At 32.2% G+C, this 20,105-nt stretch overlaps 2 protein-coding genes across 2 annotated transcripts; both read left to right on the forward strand.

Moving 5' to 3' along the window:
* Positions 1 to 6,920: 6,920 nt before the first annotated feature.
* On the forward strand, positions 6,921 to 12,581 carry LOC130803606 (glucan endo-1,3-beta-glucosidase). The gene is made up of 4 exons (XM_057667786.1): positions 6,921 to 7,468; positions 9,769 to 10,353; positions 11,094 to 11,412; positions 12,233 to 12,581. Exons 1-4 carry the CDS (start codon positions 7,013 to 7,015, stop codon positions 12,253 to 12,255), a joined length of 1,383 nt encoding a protein of 460 aa, XP_057523769.1. The 5' UTR covers positions 6,921 to 7,012; the 3' UTR covers positions 12,256 to 12,581.
* A 4,363-nt stretch (positions 12,582 to 16,944) lies between these two features.
* LOC130803607 (uncharacterized) lies at positions 16,945 to 18,195 on the forward strand. The gene has a single exon (XM_057667787.1). It carries the CDS (start codon positions 17,025 to 17,027, stop codon positions 17,715 to 17,717), a length of 693 nt encoding a protein of 230 aa, XP_057523770.1. The 5' UTR covers positions 16,945 to 17,024; the 3' UTR covers positions 17,718 to 18,195.
* The last annotated feature ends 1,910 nt before the right edge of the window (positions 18,196 to 20,105 follow it).

Here is a 20,105-nt window from a genome sequence, read left to right on the forward strand (position 1 = left end):
AACTTTACTGAGAGGGGATCCCAATGAGAGGGGGGTTACGGGATCGGCAAGGCGAGCAAGGCAAGAACAGGCGGCCTTACATAGTCAGGCCCAACGTTCAAGTGCCCTACGTCAAGTGCGTAGTGGCTATGAGCGCGAGAGTAGGCTAGATAGTGATACGGTCGGCTCAGATGACGATGATACTGAGTACGAAGAGTCGCTCGGTGAGGATGAGCCTGCATGTGATGTTGGTGATTGGACGACCGTAAGAGGGAGTGCTGGTCAGTTCAGGAGTAGAGGGCGTGGCTCAGCTGGCACTTCTGATCAAGCAGGAGTAAGCCAGGTTGAGGATGCGGCTCCACAGGCGAGGAGGCGCTCGAAGTCCGCGGACACGGACTGGTTGATCACTTCACCCCAGCCCGGGGGCCCTGTTGATCCGACTTTAATACCCAGCTACGGTGGGCACGTAGCAAAGGTTATATTTGAGGGATCGGAGCGCACCCCTCCGATTTTGGAATGTCGTTCTCGGAAGAAGACGTTGGATTCCATCATCAGACTCCAGGACATGTCTGATGAATTGTACAGGGTGTTACCCGGCAGTCCCCTTGGTCGTCTGCCGTATATAATGCACAAGCACATCGACTGGGCTCTCATTTCGGCATTTGTGGAAAGGTGGCAGCCTGACACCAACACCTTCCACATGCCGTGGGGGGAGATGACTATAATGTTGCACGACGTGCAACGCATCTTAGGGATTGGCATTGACGGTTCACTTCCCACTGAACCGTCTGATCATGACTGGCAGCTAGGCCTGGCGGGCCTTTTTGGGGAGCCATTGTCGGAGCTGCGTGCGAAGGGGCACTTCACCAGCGGTAGCATTAACGTTGGTTCACTGTTGCAGCTATGCCACCGCTCTCAGTCTAGAGATACTCAAGCTACTGCCTACTTCATGGCTATAGTGGGTTCTACGCTGCTCGTGGATAAGACTAGAATCGGGATGCGTCCTCACCCTGTTCTTGCTGTCGCCGCTGATCAGGCTGACATTGCTTGGGGTGCATTGACGCTTGCACACTTGTATCGCCAACTGGGTTTGGCGTCAAGGATTGGGTGCAAGACTATTGCTGGTTGTCTGACCTTGTTGCAGACCTGGATTTACGAGTACTTCCAGCTGACATGCCCAACAAGACTAGGGCGGAGATGTGGTCCCCACAGAAGCCAATCCGTGAGCTTAGCAGATTGAGAGACTGTCGGAGCAAACTGGACGCCATGACAGAGACACAGGTTTTGTACATGACCTTAAACATCATTATGCTTATTATTTTAATTTTATCTTATGTTGATTACGTGCCGTACTTCTTTGTGAACAGGTGGAGTGGAATCCGTACATGACTTCTGGTAGCGATTTATTGAACGAGCACCCACGCACCAGCTATATTGGTGGTATCACCTGTTTCGATATCGTGGAGGTCTATTTACCTGAGAGGACAGTGAGGCAGCTCGGTTTTGCTCAGGACATTCCCCCAGCTCCGCTGAGACCTACCCAAGCTGTGCGATCTGCACAGGGATCCTACTCCGTGACATTCGCTTCGTCTCAAATGTTTGCGGAGATGTGGAGTAGGTTCCCCCACTGTTCCCGCTTATATGAGCAGGCACTGCGTCGGGCATCGGTTCCATCAGAAGCTGGCCCTGATTACGTTGACTGGTTTAGAGTGTGTTCCCACTGTTTTGTCATCCCAGGTGAAGGACCTGCTGTAGCGGATAACAGAGTCGAATACGTTAGTGTTTCTAATTTATCTATTTCATTTTTATGTTTCTTAACCCGAATTGACTTTTTAACTTGTTTTGACTATGCAATTCTCTGGTTTTACAGTTTGCTACTGAATATACTGCTCGACTTGCGCCATTGATGAGGATGCCACCTATTGGCCAAATGACGCCTCTGGAAAGAGATGCTGCTGATATGTATTTAAATGATGTTAGAGAGTTGTTTGCCGAATGGCAACTGTGTAGAGGGGGCAGCCCTTATTAGACATTTGCTGATTTTGTAATTAAAGAACGGTTTTATTTTTAATGCTTATATATGAACAACTTTTTATGTTACACATTTGCATTTGAATCACTTACACATTTGAATTATTAAAATGAAAACAACATTTATAAACAGTTCATACTAACACTATGGAGTATCTAAATTGACCGCGTCTTCAGCGGTATTATTATGCTGTTGGCGTTGTACCCCGCACATTCTATTCCAAAGTGATATCCTGTTACGATACTGTCTTCGTAAATCTGCACATGAATTGTCTGCTGCTGCTCTCCAATTTTGTTGGACTGGCGGCAGTGGAGATGAATCATCGTTCATTAATAGCTGCACAAAATGATTCCCGTTCACCCAAAGAATATGTATAAGTTTATTTACGCTATGCGTTCCCTCTGTTCTCCTTAAAGGAAGCACTAAACAATTGTAAATTGGATGACCATCCGGAGAGCCATAATACGCAATTGCTATGTTTAGGAACGTTGCTGCAGAATCCATGTTCCAATCATTCGTCCAAGCACGCACAAATTTCTCTTTGTGAGGAATCCATGTTCCAGCCAAATATCGCACGACGCTCCGGTTCCTAGTCGACCACAAGGACACAATTCCTTCCCATTTGTTTTCAAATTCGGCGATGGTCAGACTGTTAACCAAGGGGTTCCATTTTGATTGCCTGAATATCTGTCCCTGTTGATTTTTCTTCCCGCCACACAATTTATCAACCATGTTCTCCACGTCGTTGCCAATATGCCATATGCATAATAGATGTCGCACATCTGCATTAAACATCAATTTAAAATTAATTGAGATATATATATAGATCGACGATAATAAATAATTAAAACCTGTTTACCTGGAAAGACAGCATGAATAGCTGCAGACAAACCCTCATCCCGATCCGTTACGATTACATCGGGCTTCTGGACTCTGCCGTAAATATCCCTCAACCTCTCTAACACCCAAGAATAAGACACCGCCGCCTCATCTCGCATCAAACAGAAAGCAACCAAGAAATTATGATTCGTCGGCGTCATTCCAATGATTTCGCAGAGGGGCCACTTTTGCTTATTCGTTTTGTAGGTTGTGTCTATCAAGACAACATGAGGCCACGAACGTAGCATTTGGATTGATGTTGGATTCGCAATCAATAATCTAGTCAACTGACCCTCACCATCCAAGTCCGTCCAAACTACATAATTATGCTCCGTGGCCATATACAAACAGTGTTGAAGAGGAGTCCTACCATCCATCTCCTCTCTCCTGATTGACTGTCTCACATTGTAAATTTGATTCATACTAGCATAATACTGAGGATAATTTCTTCTAATTGAAGACATTATAAATGCTGGTTGCATGCCAGTTGCACTTAGATCTCGTATGTGCTGCTTGATATCGACAGGCATCTTATTTAGTCTTATTTGACCATCTCTGTACATGAAAAACGAGTGGTTGTGTCTTCCTTTTTCACCAGGAAACACTCTAACCGTCCAAGGTTTTTTTTCCTTTGGGTTACGACTAGTTCCTATAATCATAAATTTACACCCACAACCTCTACTTTTGGAACCAGGTCGAGCAGCATTGTCTAAGTTATGCAAATCACCCGTTCTATTATCGTAGCGCTGACATCTTAAGTACAGACTCACTCTAGAACGTCCTTCTTTTTTTTTATATAAAGCACGTGTAAATTGAAAACCAATTGTTACTGCTATCTCATTAGCCCAAGCATGTAAATCATCTACAGAATCAAATTCTCTATCGGTAATAAATCTATCAGAATAATCTACATTATCCCCTAAATTTTCAAAATCCTGCAAATAATAATTATAACTTTTAATTTAATATAATAAATTAAATTACATTGATTATAACTTTTAATTTAAATTTGGAAAAAAAAAAAAAAAAAAAAAAAAAAAATTATTTCCAGTCGCATAAAACAGTCGCACATAATACGTGCGACTGACAGTCGCATTTTTGTGTGCAACTGGATTGTGCGACCCATTTGTGCGACTGACTGCTTTTTTAAATTTTTTTTTTTTTTTTTTTTTTTCCGATTTCTTAAAATAAAATACTACTACACTAATTATTATAATGAAATATATTAATTAACAACAACTTTATCAATAAATTAATTATATGCAATATATTTTATATTTCGAAATACAAAAAAACAAAAAAAAAAAAAAAAAAATTAAAAAAAAAATGTACAGGAGTCGCACAAAGCAGTTGCACAAAACTGTGCGACTACCAGTCGCACGTTTTTGTGCGACTGCTTTGTGCGACCTTGATAATTTTTTTTTTTTTTTTCAGCTAATAAATCGAACCGTTTTAATTACTTACCGAATCGTTTCCACTCTCGTCTTGGTAGGCCATTGATGTTCGATGTAGATTTCTACCTTGTTTAAGTTAACGTAGTGTTTTTAATGAGTTTTTAGAGAAAAATTAACGTGTTTGAACTCGAATATACTACAATAACCCATCTGAAATTTCTATATATATAAAGTTCCAATAATGATATTATTAAGCGATAATAGTGTAATTAAGCGATAATAGTGTAATTAATCGATAATAATAGTGTTGGTTTAGTTAAGTGGCATTTTTGTAAATTTTAAATGAGCAGGGGCAATATTGTAATTTCATTCGAGGGGTGGCGAAAAAATGAAAAGGGTGGCGACAAATAATAACACCCTTCTTTTAATGGTTTTTATTGAAAAACTAAAAACAATCACCATTCTTTCTGTAAAGTTAAAGTTTATTTAGTAGTTCCCTTCCCTGATTGATGGACAAGATTTATATAATTAGGCTAACTAGTCGTTATTTGGTTTTAAATCTTGAATTGTAATAAATAAAGTCATAAATTATTAAAGGATCACCTGTTAACCATCAATTTATAATCAAATAAGCTAAATTGTTAAATAAAATGTTAAATTTTTCTAACTTTTTTTTGACAAAATATTTTATTAAACAATTTGACTTATTAGGTACGAATAGGTAATTAATAAAATTTACAATAGATGCTCCAATCAATGTATTTTAAATTAAATTGTCAAATCAGGTAATAAAAATCAATTAGTCTAATAAATTGTTTATTCAACATCAAAATCATCTTTAAATCTAAAGGTGTTTAAACAAATGTGATATTTACCTGAAGCCAAATGCTGTATTAAAATCTATTTGACCTTACATTAAAAATACATGTTATATAAAAATTAAAATGAATCTGATTTTAAATTGACCCGAAAAAATATAATTCAAAATTAAAAGGATATGAAAAATAGTTATACACAAATCTCAATATAAGAAAGAAAAAGCCACAAATGTTAACTGTGGGCACATGTGACAGAGATAGGAGTCATGACTATGTAGTCAACTCGCTTATCTAAATTCAGAATCCTCAGCTGGTGGACCCCAAAATACGATGTGTGTGACCAATTTTTCTGCTTTGTCTTCCCATACATGTCAATTACTCCGCGTGACCGCGTCTCAACCACCAAGTAGATGGAGTATTGTCTTGTCTAATACGAGTAGACCATCATCATTATATTCAGTGTATTCCGGTTATAGAAAATTATAATCAGGGTCTGGTGAGGAAAGGACGGCGACAACTCATACACATAAAGGAGAGCACTGTCAAAGAGTCCCCCAACTCGAGAAAGAATAAGATAAAATTCTACAACTGTTGGGATCGAGTGCAGTTGAAGCGAACTTCGCAAGTTTACATCTTATCACACTTAAGCGTGACCCTAACACATAAGGATAAATATAAATAGAATGCATGTGGTTAATAATAATAATAATAATAATAATAATAATAATAATAATAATAATAATAATAATAATAATAATAATAATAGCAACGAATAAAAGTCAGAGAACAAAAACACCGACAAGTAAGCGAAGGGAGAATTAATAATCTAAAAGACTAAAACATGAATAACGCGCCTCCACCTATCCGTATCTGGTCAAAAACCTTAAAGAGGTTTAATTTATGTGAATCAGTTTTTATTTGCTCATCCTAAATTCACTTGGATCTTCCTCGACTACAGGATGTTCCTCAGGATTACTCCAAATTCATTTAAAATAAGTTGTAATGCTCTCTCTCTTTAAATTAGTAGCAAATAAAGTTAGGTGCTTTGATTATAAAAATGTGAATATTAGTAATAAATTAAGAAATACTATCAAATAATGTATTTTAAAAAAAGTTAAAATATATAAACGAGGTTAAAAGAAAATAGTTGGTTATCTTAAAAAAAAAATTTATACAAAATAAGTGAAATTGACCAAAATGCCAAATGAAGCTTAATGAACAGAACAATAGGACTAAATCTTTAAATCTCCACCTTTGATTTGCTAGGTGTATTATTTTAGTCCATTATAACTTCTATGTAGATTGCAAAATATACTCCTTTCGTTTCATTTAAACGTTTTATTTGCTTTTCGCACGTTTGTCAATGCAATAATTTAATTTTTAATACCTCTATAATTGTATATAAATAAATATTAATATAACTTTATGTTGAGATTAATAAAATAATATTTCATTTGACTGTTTTAATTTATAAATTATGAATAAATTACAAATTAAGAGTGGTTGATAAAAATACTCAAAAAGCAAATTATCATTTAAAAAGAAATAAGAAAATATATTTTTACAAATAATATAAAATAATACAAACACTAATATTAAATAATTTGCTCAACAAATAATATATTTTTACATAATTAAACTAAAATTATCAGCAAAATATTTTATCAAACACGTCATCAATTCACCATCAACAATTCAACATAGGATACCAAAGGAGACAGAAAGCGAGCGAATATAGAAAAGTCTAAGAGGACAAAATTTATGACAGCTAAAAAGAGTTGTGATTTGTGGGGCTGTTCCCACCATAATTCCTCCCCATTTCTCAACCATTCTTAAATCAACCCGTATTTATACAATCCCATATTCCACAAAACCATCTTTCCCCTTCATTCAAACTATCATAACAACCAATGAATACTTTAACAAACTTTCTACTCATTTTCACCCTTCTCAATCTCCACCTTCCCCCCAATGCCGCTTGGAGCATTGGAGCGAATTATGGGACGTTGGCGGATAATCTTCCGCCACCGTCCCAGGTCGCGGAATTTTTAAGAACCAAAACCTCAATCGATAAAATAAAACTTTTCGATGCGAATCCGGACATTGTCCGGGCATTCGCAAACTCGGGTATATCCGTCACAATTACTGTCCCTAATGGGGAGATTCCCAACCTTGTTCAACTCCCTGGTGCGCAACAATGGGTTGCTGCTCATATAACACCTTTTGTTCCTCAAACTAAAATTATTAGAGTTCTTGTTGGTAATGAAGTTCTTCATTGGGGCCCACAAAACCTTATTGATAATCTTGTTGCTGCCATGAGAACTCTTCACCAAGCTCTACAGCAAGCTGGTCATAGAAACATTCAGGTACTGTTTTTTTATTTTAATTGTGTTAAATTTTAGCGTGAATTTTTGTATGTTGGGTTATTTATGATTTTTCATAGTAATTAAGAAAAATAGAAAAAATTGATATTAATAATCCAATTTCACTCATCCCTTGTGAATAACTTTAGATTATTTTCTAATAATCTAACCTTTGTCATATATTTGCCCAAAACATACCAAATTCCTAATAATAGGGATTAATAGGGTAGGTGCTAGTAACATAAAAGTTGAATTATTTATAGAAAACTAAGTACACATGTTGATTATTAGAAAATAATGTCAATTTTTCTTTTAAAATATATTCATGTATAATTATATTAGATTCGTCTAGATATATTTACTTTTAAGATTTATATATAATTTATAATTTTATACGGTGTATTTATAGATCGGAGTAGCTAAGAGTAGTTGATAATCATGGGATTTATTAATCAGTGAGATTAATTAATAATTTGATTATGACTAATGAGCGGTATGATGATGAGGAATTTGTGCAATATTTTCTGCATCTTTTGCTTGCTTGTTGCAGCCTATTTGTGAATTGATGTTAAGTGCAGAAATTGCTTCCAGAATAAAATCTGGAAAAAATCAGAGAAAAACAAACAAATTAAGAAAATATGTTCTTAGGAGTACAATTTTTTGGCATATGCCATATAAAACAATTAAAAAAAGAGACAAAATATTTAAAATGTGTGGAGGAGAGAAGAATATAATTCAGACATGTAAACGAAAATTAAATAGAGTGGGGAAGATTTTGATTGTTTTTCATTTGTTTTTTTTATAGAATGCAATTTGCTTAACTTTTGCTAGAGGTTTGACGTAATGACGGTCTTAATTGGATTCAAAACGTTGTATTTTCTACTTTGAATCCTTAATAAAATTAGACTACCCTTAAATTAAATCGAAAATGTAGCAGCGGGGCGAATCACAAACGTTAGAAAATTAATCGGAATACTCTTGTGCGAGATCGTCTCTCGATAAGACGATCTCAAAAAAGAGTCTATAATCTCATAATATATACAAATAAGCTACTTAATTTATATATACGCGTCTTTCGGTGAGACCGTCTATATATATAATAGTGAAATACAAAATGTTGTATAGTGGTTTCTTGAGTGGAAGTATTCGTTTGCTGCAAAACATTAGAAAAAAGTGAATAATTTCTTGAGGTTCCGCCTAATAGAATTGTGTAGTCAACATAATTAATTGAAAGGTACTAAAAAATGGTATACTTTTTGGGATGGGTAAGTATAGAATTTATGAATCATGAATGTAATACAATGACTTTGCAGCACTTTCAGGATTCTTTTCTCAATAAGCATTGACAATGCCAGAGTTAAAATGTAGAGTAGACAGGTTATAATTTTCACATGCACCAAATGAACCTGGCTGGCTGGCTGGCTTCTTTTGTTTGGTAGTTTGTGTTGGTGTTGGTGTGTCATTGGTAGCCTCAAGAAAAATATTTGGGGGTAAAAACCAAGAAAAATTAGTAAAAAGTAGTAAAAAAGTATATTTAATAAAAAAATAGGTGAAATATTTGGATGAGATGAAAATGCAATTTAAATGTGTGGATTATAAATTACTAAAAAAATATAGATCATAATCAAAATATATTGAGGATTCTTTTCTCAATAAGCATTAACCAAAGGTTTTTTGTGTACTCGAGGGTAATTTTCTTTATGGGTGCACACACTTATCATAAATTCTTTTTTAATATGCTCAAGTTGAAAGGTGAGACATGTCGACGTGATAACATATTTTGTATGAAATGACTTGTGGTGACTAGCATAGATTAGCATTGACTTCTCAAATTCGTAACATATTCAATAAGAACATGTTTTATGTTAAGAAATTAACGCAATTAAAATATTAAATTAATAATCAAAACTCAAAATATATTATATGTTCTATTACGTTTTATTGTACGAAAGCTTGCAATACCATGTCAAGAAGACAATAACCAACTTAACTAATTCAATCATTAGATTACGTATTTGGGTGTGTTGTTGGTATCAGACCCAAAAAGGTCGCTAATTCAATCTCATCCACTCCTCATTCAAATGAAATACTTAGCATCATGTATGAGTTTATGAAATATCCTAATGCTTTAATTCTCAGTTTAAATTTTTGATTGATAATTTAATATATGTTGTATATGCTATCACCTTATACCGGTCATGCATAGGTTCATAAGTAAGTCAACCCTTGTAATCTCCTTTTGAAATGATACATGAATGAATGAATATTTTGCATGAAGCTAAATTTGCTGCTTAAAAATGCAGGTTTCAAGTCCACATTCATTGGGAATCCTAGAAAGATCAGTACCCCCAAGCACGGGTCGATTTCGACCCGGATGGGATGTAGGAGTCTTAGCTCCAATGCTCCAATTCCATCGCGAAACCAAATCCCCATTCGTGATTAACCCATACCCATATTTCAGTGTCGACCCAAAAAGCGTCAATTTCTGTCTCTTTAAGAGGAATAGAGGAAGGCTTGATAGATGGACCAAGAAAATGTACTACAACATGTTTGAGTATCTTATGGATGCTACCTTTTCTGCTATGAAGCGTTTGGGCTACCCGGATGTTGATATTGTGATTGGTGAAACGGGCTGGCCCACGGTTGGTGAGCCCTTTCAGACTTGGGTCAGCCCGGCTGATGCCCAAACCTTTAATTCAAGGTTGGTTGCTGCTGTTAACTCAGGTAAAGGGACACCTTTAATGCCTGGTAGAAAGTTCGAGACTTACATTTTTTCTTTGTTTACTGAAAATCTGAAGCCCGGCCCTGTTGCTGAGAGGAATTTCGGGTTGTTTAGGCCCGATTTTTCTCCTGTTTATGACATTGGCATTTTGAGGAATGGACCTAGGGTAAGTTTCTTCACTATTATTCTTGGTTTTTTTTTTTTTTCGTATTTTACACTTTTTTGTCTTAAATTACGCCCTAATCACAGTTTACAAATTCTAATTATTCTCGACTTGTAAAAATAAGTTCAGTTCAATGAAAATAGGTAAAGTTCTGCTAAAATAAGTTTAGTTCAACAAAATTGCAAGCTTGAATGAAATGAAAAACGCCCTTAGTTAAGTTCAAATTGGCTTGTTAAAAGAGATTTGGTAAAATTAAGTTAAATTCACCAAAAATAATATATGTATTATTTCTAGTCTCTAATAGTTGCTATAGTCACTATGTCGCTACTACTGTTCATTAAATAATTTTATTTGACATAAAATAATATACACCCTAATCATAATTTACATTGCCTTCGTCCTACTTATTTTGTATCATTTTAGATTATGACGTGAGAAATTTTACATCCAAATAATACAAAATGGGAGGGATATATATGAGTATGTTATCAACTTGTAAAAACAAGTTTAATTAAAAATAAGCTGAGTTCAGCAAAAAAAAAAAAAAATTTATCGTTTTTCCCTTTCACCCGTATGAAAATAAATTTCCGCTCTCGCTTTTGCGTGTAAACTCTAGACTACACTCATCATAATTATAATTTGCTCGAAAGATAAAATGAAGCGTCCGGAACAACATAGTATCAAATTCACACAATTATCATGTTTAGAATGCTAGTTAAGTGTGGTGTTTATATGACTTGCAGCCTCAGCCGCTTCCTGCAGGGGGCCCAAGTCGAGGTCGTGGGCAACCCAAGCCCGCAACCCCAGCCCTACCTGGCCCAGCAAAAGGATGGTGTGTGCCAAAACCACAAGCTACAGATGCCCAATTGCAGGCTAACATAAATTATGTCTGCAGCCAAGGAGTTGATTGTAAGCCAATTCAACCAGGTGGTGCATGTTTTAACCCGAACAATGTTCGATCTCATGCTACTTACGCCATGAACGCATTTTACCAAACCAAGGGTCGCCAACCCTTTCAATGTGACTTTTCTCAAACTGCTGTTATCTCCAACAATAACCCAAGTAAGTTTCATTGTTCCCCTCTGAATATGATATAGATTGACTTAAGTTCGAGTTCAGATAGATTGATTTATGCCAAGTGAATTTCATTTTCTTTGTCGACATTAGAACAACTTGTAAGCCGTAACAATTCATCACAATCACCCCATGAGCCCAGTCGGGTGGACATATTCACTGAGCACCCGTGGGCTCAGGCCCACAAATCTACGGGTAATGGGCATTGACTTGTACACATGTTTGATGTAAGGATTTTTCTCAAGTGTAAAGTATTTCTAACACAATTAACATAATAATCTTTCGTCCCCTTTCCTTTATTCTTGCCCCGTTCCCGTCCCTTTTGCTTTTCTTTCTTTTCTTTCCTTCAAAAAATGTTGTCTAGACGTACTCTTACTTCTAAAATTTGTTCACTCATTACGGAAAACTGATTTTACTTATTAAATTTACTTTTTTACCGATTTGCTAGTATATTTGTCGCGTATAGCTATAAGTATGTCTAATTCTGTAGGGCTTGGAGTGCCCTTGCCCTACCATAAATTGTAAACCATACGAAATTTTGCAGTCTATATTTCGGGTTGTTTTCGACCCTAGGCAAGGTAGATATTTGCCTAGGGTTAGAAAGGAGCCCAATATCTCAATTCAACAATGTTGTCACGTAGGACGTAGAACACCATTTGTAAAATTATAACTTTACTTTTACCAAACAACCGAAATCGGTCCTCTATAAAAAGAGTTCATTTCTTTTATTTTACCCTGGTACATAAAACATCAAGAACGACTCTGCCTATATTAGTAGAACTGAGAGTATTTGTGTTCCATTTTGCAGGCTATGGTACATGTAGAATGTAGATATTTACCTTATTAGTATCTCTGTGGAGCCGGTTCCTAAAATGAAGGCGAAATTGAAGTCAGGGGATAAAGAGCAAGAATAGCCTTCAACAAGATTATTTATTTATTCACTACTTGTTGACAAAATAATTATATGTACTCTACCACTCTTCTTGTTGATGGTCACTACTAACTATTTAACATAATGGAGTTGTCCTTTAGGCTGTGTAAATTAAGACAAAGTAGTAGAATTATGATGGAGATTAATTGATTAGATGTTATATTTTGCCAAAAGATCCTTACTACTATGTCCATTTCCGTTGGGAAGAATTTAGACTTGAATCTGGCTAGATTATGATCTGAGTCATTTGATAATAATTTCTATATGTAAATAATAAATAGTGTTGCATATAATACAAAAAAATGGTAAATAAAGTTGGTTGAGTACATATTCAGATGTGGGTATCAGTCTGCTTTCTTTTACACCCTCATCAGACCCTACCTTAGGCTAAATTCATTGAGATGATAATAGTCTTTATCCTTCCCTACTTAGAAATTTAGTTGCAAGGAAACTACAATAATATATGAAATTTTTATTCTTGATGTGAAAAGATAATATTATGTTTAGGAATCATCTAAGATAAAGTTTAGATTAATGATTGATGTCTTAATATATGTTATGTTCATAAATTAATGATACTTTATTAGATTCTATTAGGAGCTCTAAAAGTCTATTTTTAACTAGTCACAAAACTAGTTAGATTATAACAGACTAATTAGATTAAACAAACATACAAAAGAAGTATATGATTATATGATGTGTATTGTTTTGTAATTCTTAAGTAGTTAAGCATCTTGAATCTACATTGTCAATTTGTCATCAACTAAATTAAAAATAAAACGTGAATTCTATAACAGTTTAAATTAAGAAGCGTATTAAAAACTAATTATTATTAAGCGGAATTAATCAAATTAAGATGATAGATATTTGTAAAAAAAATCCTTGAGGGATGAAAAAACTTCCATAAAAATCTTGATTATTTTGAAAATTGATTGATTGAAAGCAAGGTAACTATGTTCTTACGAAAGGTTTTACTTCTAAAATCTAATTTAGAAAAAGAATACTTGTGTCTAACGAGGACTAGAAATGTCCACCAAACAATTGTCTGCGTGTCGTTTGTCAAGCTAGGATGTTTTTACATCTACTCTTAATCTCATGGATTATGTTTAAAGGTGTTTATTGGAATTTGAAACTTTCAGATTAGTTTCAGTTTGGTATTTTAAGTCGGATTAAAATAAATTATAATGTATTTTTATTAAACAAAGTGTTTATGGCTCAATGGATAGAGCATCTGCATGTAGGGCAGAATGTTTAGGGTTTGACCGCTACTGTAGCAAGTATCAGTTGGGGGTTTTTTGATGGCGTGCATCTCTCCGTGCTACTTTCTTCAGGGGAACGGGTATGATTTGTTCGCTTTTTCCAGAAAAAAGAAAAGCCCCCTCCCGAACCCTACCTTGTGTGGGATACTGGGAGTGTTCTTTACCTTTTTTTATTGTTTTTTTTATCATTACATTTTAAAAATAAAATCAAAGTTAAATTCGATTATACAAGATCGGTGGATATATAAAGTGAACATCTTCATGTTAAATTGTAATTGTCTTGCCCAATACTCTATATAATCCTACTTTATGGGAATACATGCCCAATCCAGCTAATGAATCCATGTGCAACTTCTTTTCAATATAAAAAACACAAATTTTATTGATTACACTGTTAATGAAGATGTTTGATTAATTATAAAATTAAGTAAAGTTTAGGGATCAAAGTAGAAGAAATAAAACTTTGAGTTTGTGTTCAAATCCTTATAGAATCTATAAATATAGGATTGTATTTTGTATAAAGTAGTTGACTTTTATATTTAATTATATAATTTTTCCAATAAAAATATTAAATTTTTGTGCCAGTTTTTATATACTTTCTCTGTTTTAATTTACTTGCAACATTTTTTTTTTACGCAGTCTAATGTATTAATTCAATTCTTAATATTTCTAATTATGTATGATAAAAAATTATAAATATTTGATATTAATAATCTTTGCAATGAGACAAATAAAAAAAGATCTCATTTGACTATGTTTTGATTAATAGATTAAAAAACTAATCACATATTAAGAATGATGGATAAATAGTGTCATTTTATCTAATGTTGCAACTAATATGAAACGAAGGAAGTAATTATTTTGACTAGTGTATCGTTTATTCGCCTATAATTATTTTACTAGTGTATTCACTTTAGTTTATGTTTTTGCCCTTAATTTTGTAAGATCTATTAAATCGACTATGTATGATGAAGTTACAAATCAATTAATATATTTAACGTGGTATATTTCTTTTTTTAACTCGTTATATACATTCATACTTCCCTTATGAGAGTTATTGACATAATAAAATGATAAATAAAAGGAATATTGATCACTATGTACCATGAACAAACTAAAGAATCAAATAATTGCTAGACTTAAAAAGGATGAAGAAAATGAACTGGCAAGTGACATTTTAATGAAGCATAGTACATAAAGAATGTGAGAGTACTCATTAGCCCAACTAATGTAATTTATGATTTACCATCTAATTTTCTTTTATTTATCCATTTAAAAAATTTATAAGAGATATATTAAAATAAAATTTTTTATTGTGAGATTATTTTATTAAATTTGTTTATATTTTTTTAAATTGTAAGAAAATAATCCCTCTTATTCACCTTAGGTGTCCCATTTACTTTTGAGACACTATTCATTTATCACTTTTAAATTGCATTTTATCATTAATCTATAAGTAAAAATATAGTCATGTGGGATCTTATTTGATTCGTTTTGATGTAAAGATTATTAATATCAATTTTTTATAATTTTTAATTATATATAACTCAATATATTAAAAATTAAATAAATATATTAAATAAAGTGTATAAAGTAAATGAGACACGTAAGATGAATAGAAGAATAGAAGGGATTAAAATTTACGAACAAAAAGTTAGTAGGGAATTGTTGGTTTTGATGCTTATGCACTCAATAACTCCAACCTATTTGATGTTGATTCTTACTTTAAATTGTTTATTAATATCAACCGACAATCATGTCCATAACAAATTAAACAACCAAGAATAAAGTTCTTTTAACTTTTTGCAAATTAAAGTGTGGGATAATCGGATAATTGGGAATTTCTTTGAATCTTTTGACTTCAAACACAATATATTCTTACTAGTTACTACATTTTTTGTCCTTTAATTTCGCTTCATTATTTGTATGTTTATTAATTGTTTTTAGTTAAAATAGATTTGACTATTTGATATTTATTTAACTTAATAATTAAATTTAATTTTAAATCGACTCATAATATTTGGTTTGAAATCGACTCGATAATTCGAATAAACACTTTTAATTTTTTTTAGAAAAGGACTAGAGTATCTATATTGATAAAGAAAAAAAGAATTAATGTACATATAAATAATAAGAATTAAATTTCTATCATAAAATTAAATTCAACAACTAGGTGAGGAATTTTAACTTCAGTTGGTTACTTGGTAAATAATTTTTTACATTTTATTGCAGTTTCCATTTCATGGAAATTTCATTTTTTATGCTTACACAAAACGTGTCAACTAAACCCAAGTATACACAATACTCCATTACACGTAATTTGATCCATTATACTATATCCATAAGTTTTCCTAAATATTTTTATTTATTTAAGATTGTTATATTAAGAATTTTGCTATAAGTTTAATTTTATAAATGACCTTCATAATTTTCTTAAAATCATAAGTTAGCTTATTGGTTTTTTTTTTTTTTTTTATCATCTTTGTAATATATGTTTAATTTTCTCCACATACAAAGTAACTACATTGTAAGAACTTTTGTAATCTTATACTTTTAAATTTTTTTTCACTTTTGTTCCACTCAATTTTTGTTATTTTAGCATGTTTTAATCAATTTTTTCTAGTTTTATTTATGAATATGACCCATCACTTTTATTCTCTCTTATTATTTCTACATATCCTACTAATTTAACTCATTACACTAAATTTCTTAGGAGTAGTTCATCCAACAATTTTAGCATATTTTTGCACAGATAGAAGATTGAATGATCAAACCATCTAATATAAGTACTTAATAAATTAGCTGGTTGACGCAAATTATTGTTTTGAATAAGCTCTTTTTCAATAAACTGTTATTGAACAAACTGCTCATAGCAATGAGTTCAGAATTAGTTGTTCAAATCCATTGGTAGAATCAACTAATCAAATAAGATACTACAATAAATTAACAAACTATCAGCTACAAATTATCAGCCGTTTATCTTTTATCTCTTTTGTCTAAACAATATGAGGTTAAATGTCTCAAAACACTACTGGTCCGTTTGGTCTGTGAAATTAAATGGTAGTAATGGAAATAATTTATAGTGTAAAATTTCATTAAAAATTTCATATCATTACCATGATAGTGAAACTTTGATAACAAAAAAGTTTTTTTTTTACATAATTTCATTACCACCTAATACCACATCTCCCAATGATAATGCATTGGAATAAATTTTATGAAGAAAATAAGATGATTAAAGTTGGACAAACATAACAATCAAAGTAGCAAAGAAATTGCCACCTATCAAACGGATCGTAAGTATCATTTCAATAAATTATAAAAAATCCTTATTTTTGTCCAACCAAACCCTTCATTTCACCACCCACCCCACTCCACTCCTACGCTCGCCTTTCTCTACCCACCCAAAAATGCAACTCCCAGAGCCAAAAAACCCCATCAAAAAATCCCACAAAAAACCCAAACACAAACACCCAAATTACGACCAAAATCCCCAATCCGCCCCCTCATCTTCTCCATCCATTTCGTTCAAATCCAATTCCGAAGTCAAACTTCTCAAATTCGGCGGTCAATTCATCGTTAAATCCTTCACAGTTCGCCGAAATCGTCCATTAGAGCTCTCTTCACTTCTAAATCTCTCACCTCCACAACAATTTCCATCAACAATCTCATTTTTACCTTCAAATTTCACCATTTTAGCTCATCAAGCTTGGCATACCTTAACTCTAGGGTTAGGTACCAAGAAATCTAAGATCATTATCTTTGTTTTTGGTTCTGTTGATGCGAAATCCTCCATTGATTTGAAATGGCCGCACGAGATTGCCTTAGGTGACGTCAATAAACGGTTGATTCGTGGGATGAACGGTTGGGATTTCGCTAGGTTTAAATTTAGAAAAGGGTGTATTACTTTTTATGTTTTTGCTGTTAGGAAATGTGGTGAAAAAGTATTCCAGTGTGGTGAAGATTTGCGTGTTATCCTGCACTCTGTTGTTTCTCTAAATGATTTTCTTGATCATACGGCTATGCTTGCTTTGCCTAATCAACGATCCATCAATCATTCTTCTTCATCGAATGCTAATGCTCATTCTGTTACTGCCCATTGAGTTTGTTTTTGTATTCATTTATTGGGACTATTTGGGGGAAAATTTTGTATTCCACTTTTAAAAGTTAATGAAAGTGAAAATTTTAGCATATAGTAATTTTCTTTTATGAGGGTCTCATTTTGTGAGATTATTTTTATTGGTTTGATATATATCTATTTAGTATTTTAAAATAATTATTTTTAACTTTTAATTAATTTATTAGAGAAGTAGATTAATTATATGGAACTATATACGTAAGACTAGCTGGACCCATAAAGGATTGCTGAATTTCCTATATTTGTCATAGTTTTGGGACTTACTAATTTAGAAAATTGAGTAGAGAGACCATCTCTAATTGTATTGTCATAAAAAAAAATATAATGTAAGAATAAATAATAAGCTTTAATAGATTGACCTTAAGAAAAAGACTTGGCAGATTGGGCAATGTATCAAATTTCAAATAGAATATTTAAATTTTAGAAATAAATTTTCACCAATGGATATGAAAATATATGTACCTTCATACCTTGTATCTTGGTATATTGGTATAGAACTAATTTTTTACTCATTATTAGCTTTTTAAAAAATTGTAGAATTCTACTGTCATAGTTTGTATAGTAATGAAGAGTCGATGTGGACTATTATTGGAAATTGAAAATTATATATTGATTTATTTAGTCGATTGCTATTTTTTGTGATTAAAATTGTAACATTGTTGTTTTTGTACTTATACTGCTTTAAATTATTTGACTTATTGTATAGACATCTAAAAAAAATATTAAAACAAAAGAAATCATAGTTACTAATATATATGATATTTTATATGAGGTTCATTTCATTTTGTGCATTTAAAATGAAGAAAAAATGTTAGGAGTAATTTACTTCTCTTACTTAATTTCTAAAAAAACTAAAAATATTAATAACAATGAACAAATTCATTATAAATTTTTTTCTACCTTTTGTATAGCTAGGGTGTTGGTGAAAACCATCAAAGACTTTATGTTGACTTTTTGACTTTTTTTAATTGTTCATCGTTATCAATGAACAAAACATAACTTGAAACTCGGATAAAAAGACACTTATTTTGAAATATAGTTTAAAAAATTATTTTTTTAAATTTCTTTTTATTAAGATAGGCTCTGTTATTCAAATATTATAAAGAATGTTTGAATATTTAAAGTATTAAGTTTGACAGTAAAAATAACATCAAATCTTAAATAACAGCTCGTCTTGTATGAGATCATCTCATGAGATGGGTCCATATATTAACCCATTTTTTTATTGATTACTTTAAGATCGTAAGTGATCGTTTTAAGATTATAAATAATCATTCTAAAACCATAAATAATGATTATTTAAAAATTATAAGTAATCACTTTGATTGAGATGGTCTCACCGTGAGACCTTTTCAGTTAAGAATTAGTGATTAAACAATTAAAATTGAGTTTTTAAGACAAAAATAAATATTTTAATTAATTTATTTAGTTTCACTATTTAACCCATTTTAAGACGCTAGACCATGTGATTGTGTATAACCAGTAATGCCCATTGCCCAGCCCATTTAGAAAATGATGCCTAAGGAGTAAGAACTACACAAAAGGACCATTGTTGGCTTGAACCCAGACTAGTGCTCTATCGATTAAGCTACATGGGCCTTATTAAAAAAAATTCTCTTATATTAACATGTTAATAATGTAAACTTGTAAAATAATACAATCGTAAGTGATCATTTTAATATTATAAGTGATCATTTTAAAATTATTAAAAATAATTTTTTTAATAATTATAAGTGATCATCTTAAGATTATACATTTATATTGGCCATGTTAAGATAAATATAATTTCACCATGAAATTATTTTGAGGATTTGTTCACTTTGTTGACTTTAAAATTATGAAGAAGAATTGAGATGAAATGGAGTGTTAATGGAGCATACAGAAATAGAGTTTATAAGTAAGAAAGTAAAAAAAATAAAAGTATATTAAAAAGTCACTTGGTATAATCTGATTGAATACTCTCAAATTTCTTAAAACCTTTTTACCTCTTCAACAATAGCAACCTTAAATTAATTGATGTAATATTCATTATTAACCAAAAAAAAGATTTTTAGATGAAATAATGCAGTTAGATTTTAATTTTGATTTGAAAGTCTAAGAGATTGAAGCACCTTACAAAAAATTTAAAATGATACGAATATAATACTTTTAAAAGATAACTAAAATTAAAAGATGAATGTTAAAAAACGGCTAAGGAATGGGAGAAACCTTTATGAGTATTTTTTTAAAATTTTTAATACTCTGTTTTTTTCACTTTAATAATTTATTTGACTAAACATATTTGTAAATATAATAATTTTATCATTATTATTAATATTAAAAATAAAATATAAATTCAAAGTAATTAATGAAC

The sequence above is a fragment of the Amaranthus tricolor genome, chromosome 17 (assembly GCF_026212465.1).
Source record: "Amaranthus tricolor cultivar Red isolate AtriRed21 chromosome 17, ASM2621246v1, whole genome shotgun sequence".
Taxonomy (NCBI): domain Eukaryota; kingdom Viridiplantae; phylum Streptophyta; class Magnoliopsida; order Caryophyllales; family Amaranthaceae; genus Amaranthus; species Amaranthus tricolor.

Bases quoted from the DNA above. Each gene is read 5' to 3' on its own strand.
- LOC130803606 (XM_057667786.1), top strand. From the start codon at position 7,013: ATGAATACTTTAACAAACTTTCTACTCATTTTCACCCTTCTCAATCTC. The intron at 10,354-11,093 runs GTAAGTTTCTTC...TATGACTTGCAG, and splicing joins TTTTGAGGAATGGACCTAGG to CCTCAGCCGCTTCCTGCAGG. The intron at 11,413-12,232 runs GTAAGTTTCATT...TCCATTTTGCAG, and splicing joins TATCTCCAACAATAACCCAA to GCTATGGTACATGTAGAATG.
- LOC130803607 (XM_057667787.1), top strand. From the start codon at position 17,025: ATGCAACTCCCAGAGCCAAAAAACCCCATCAAAAAATCCCACAAAAAA.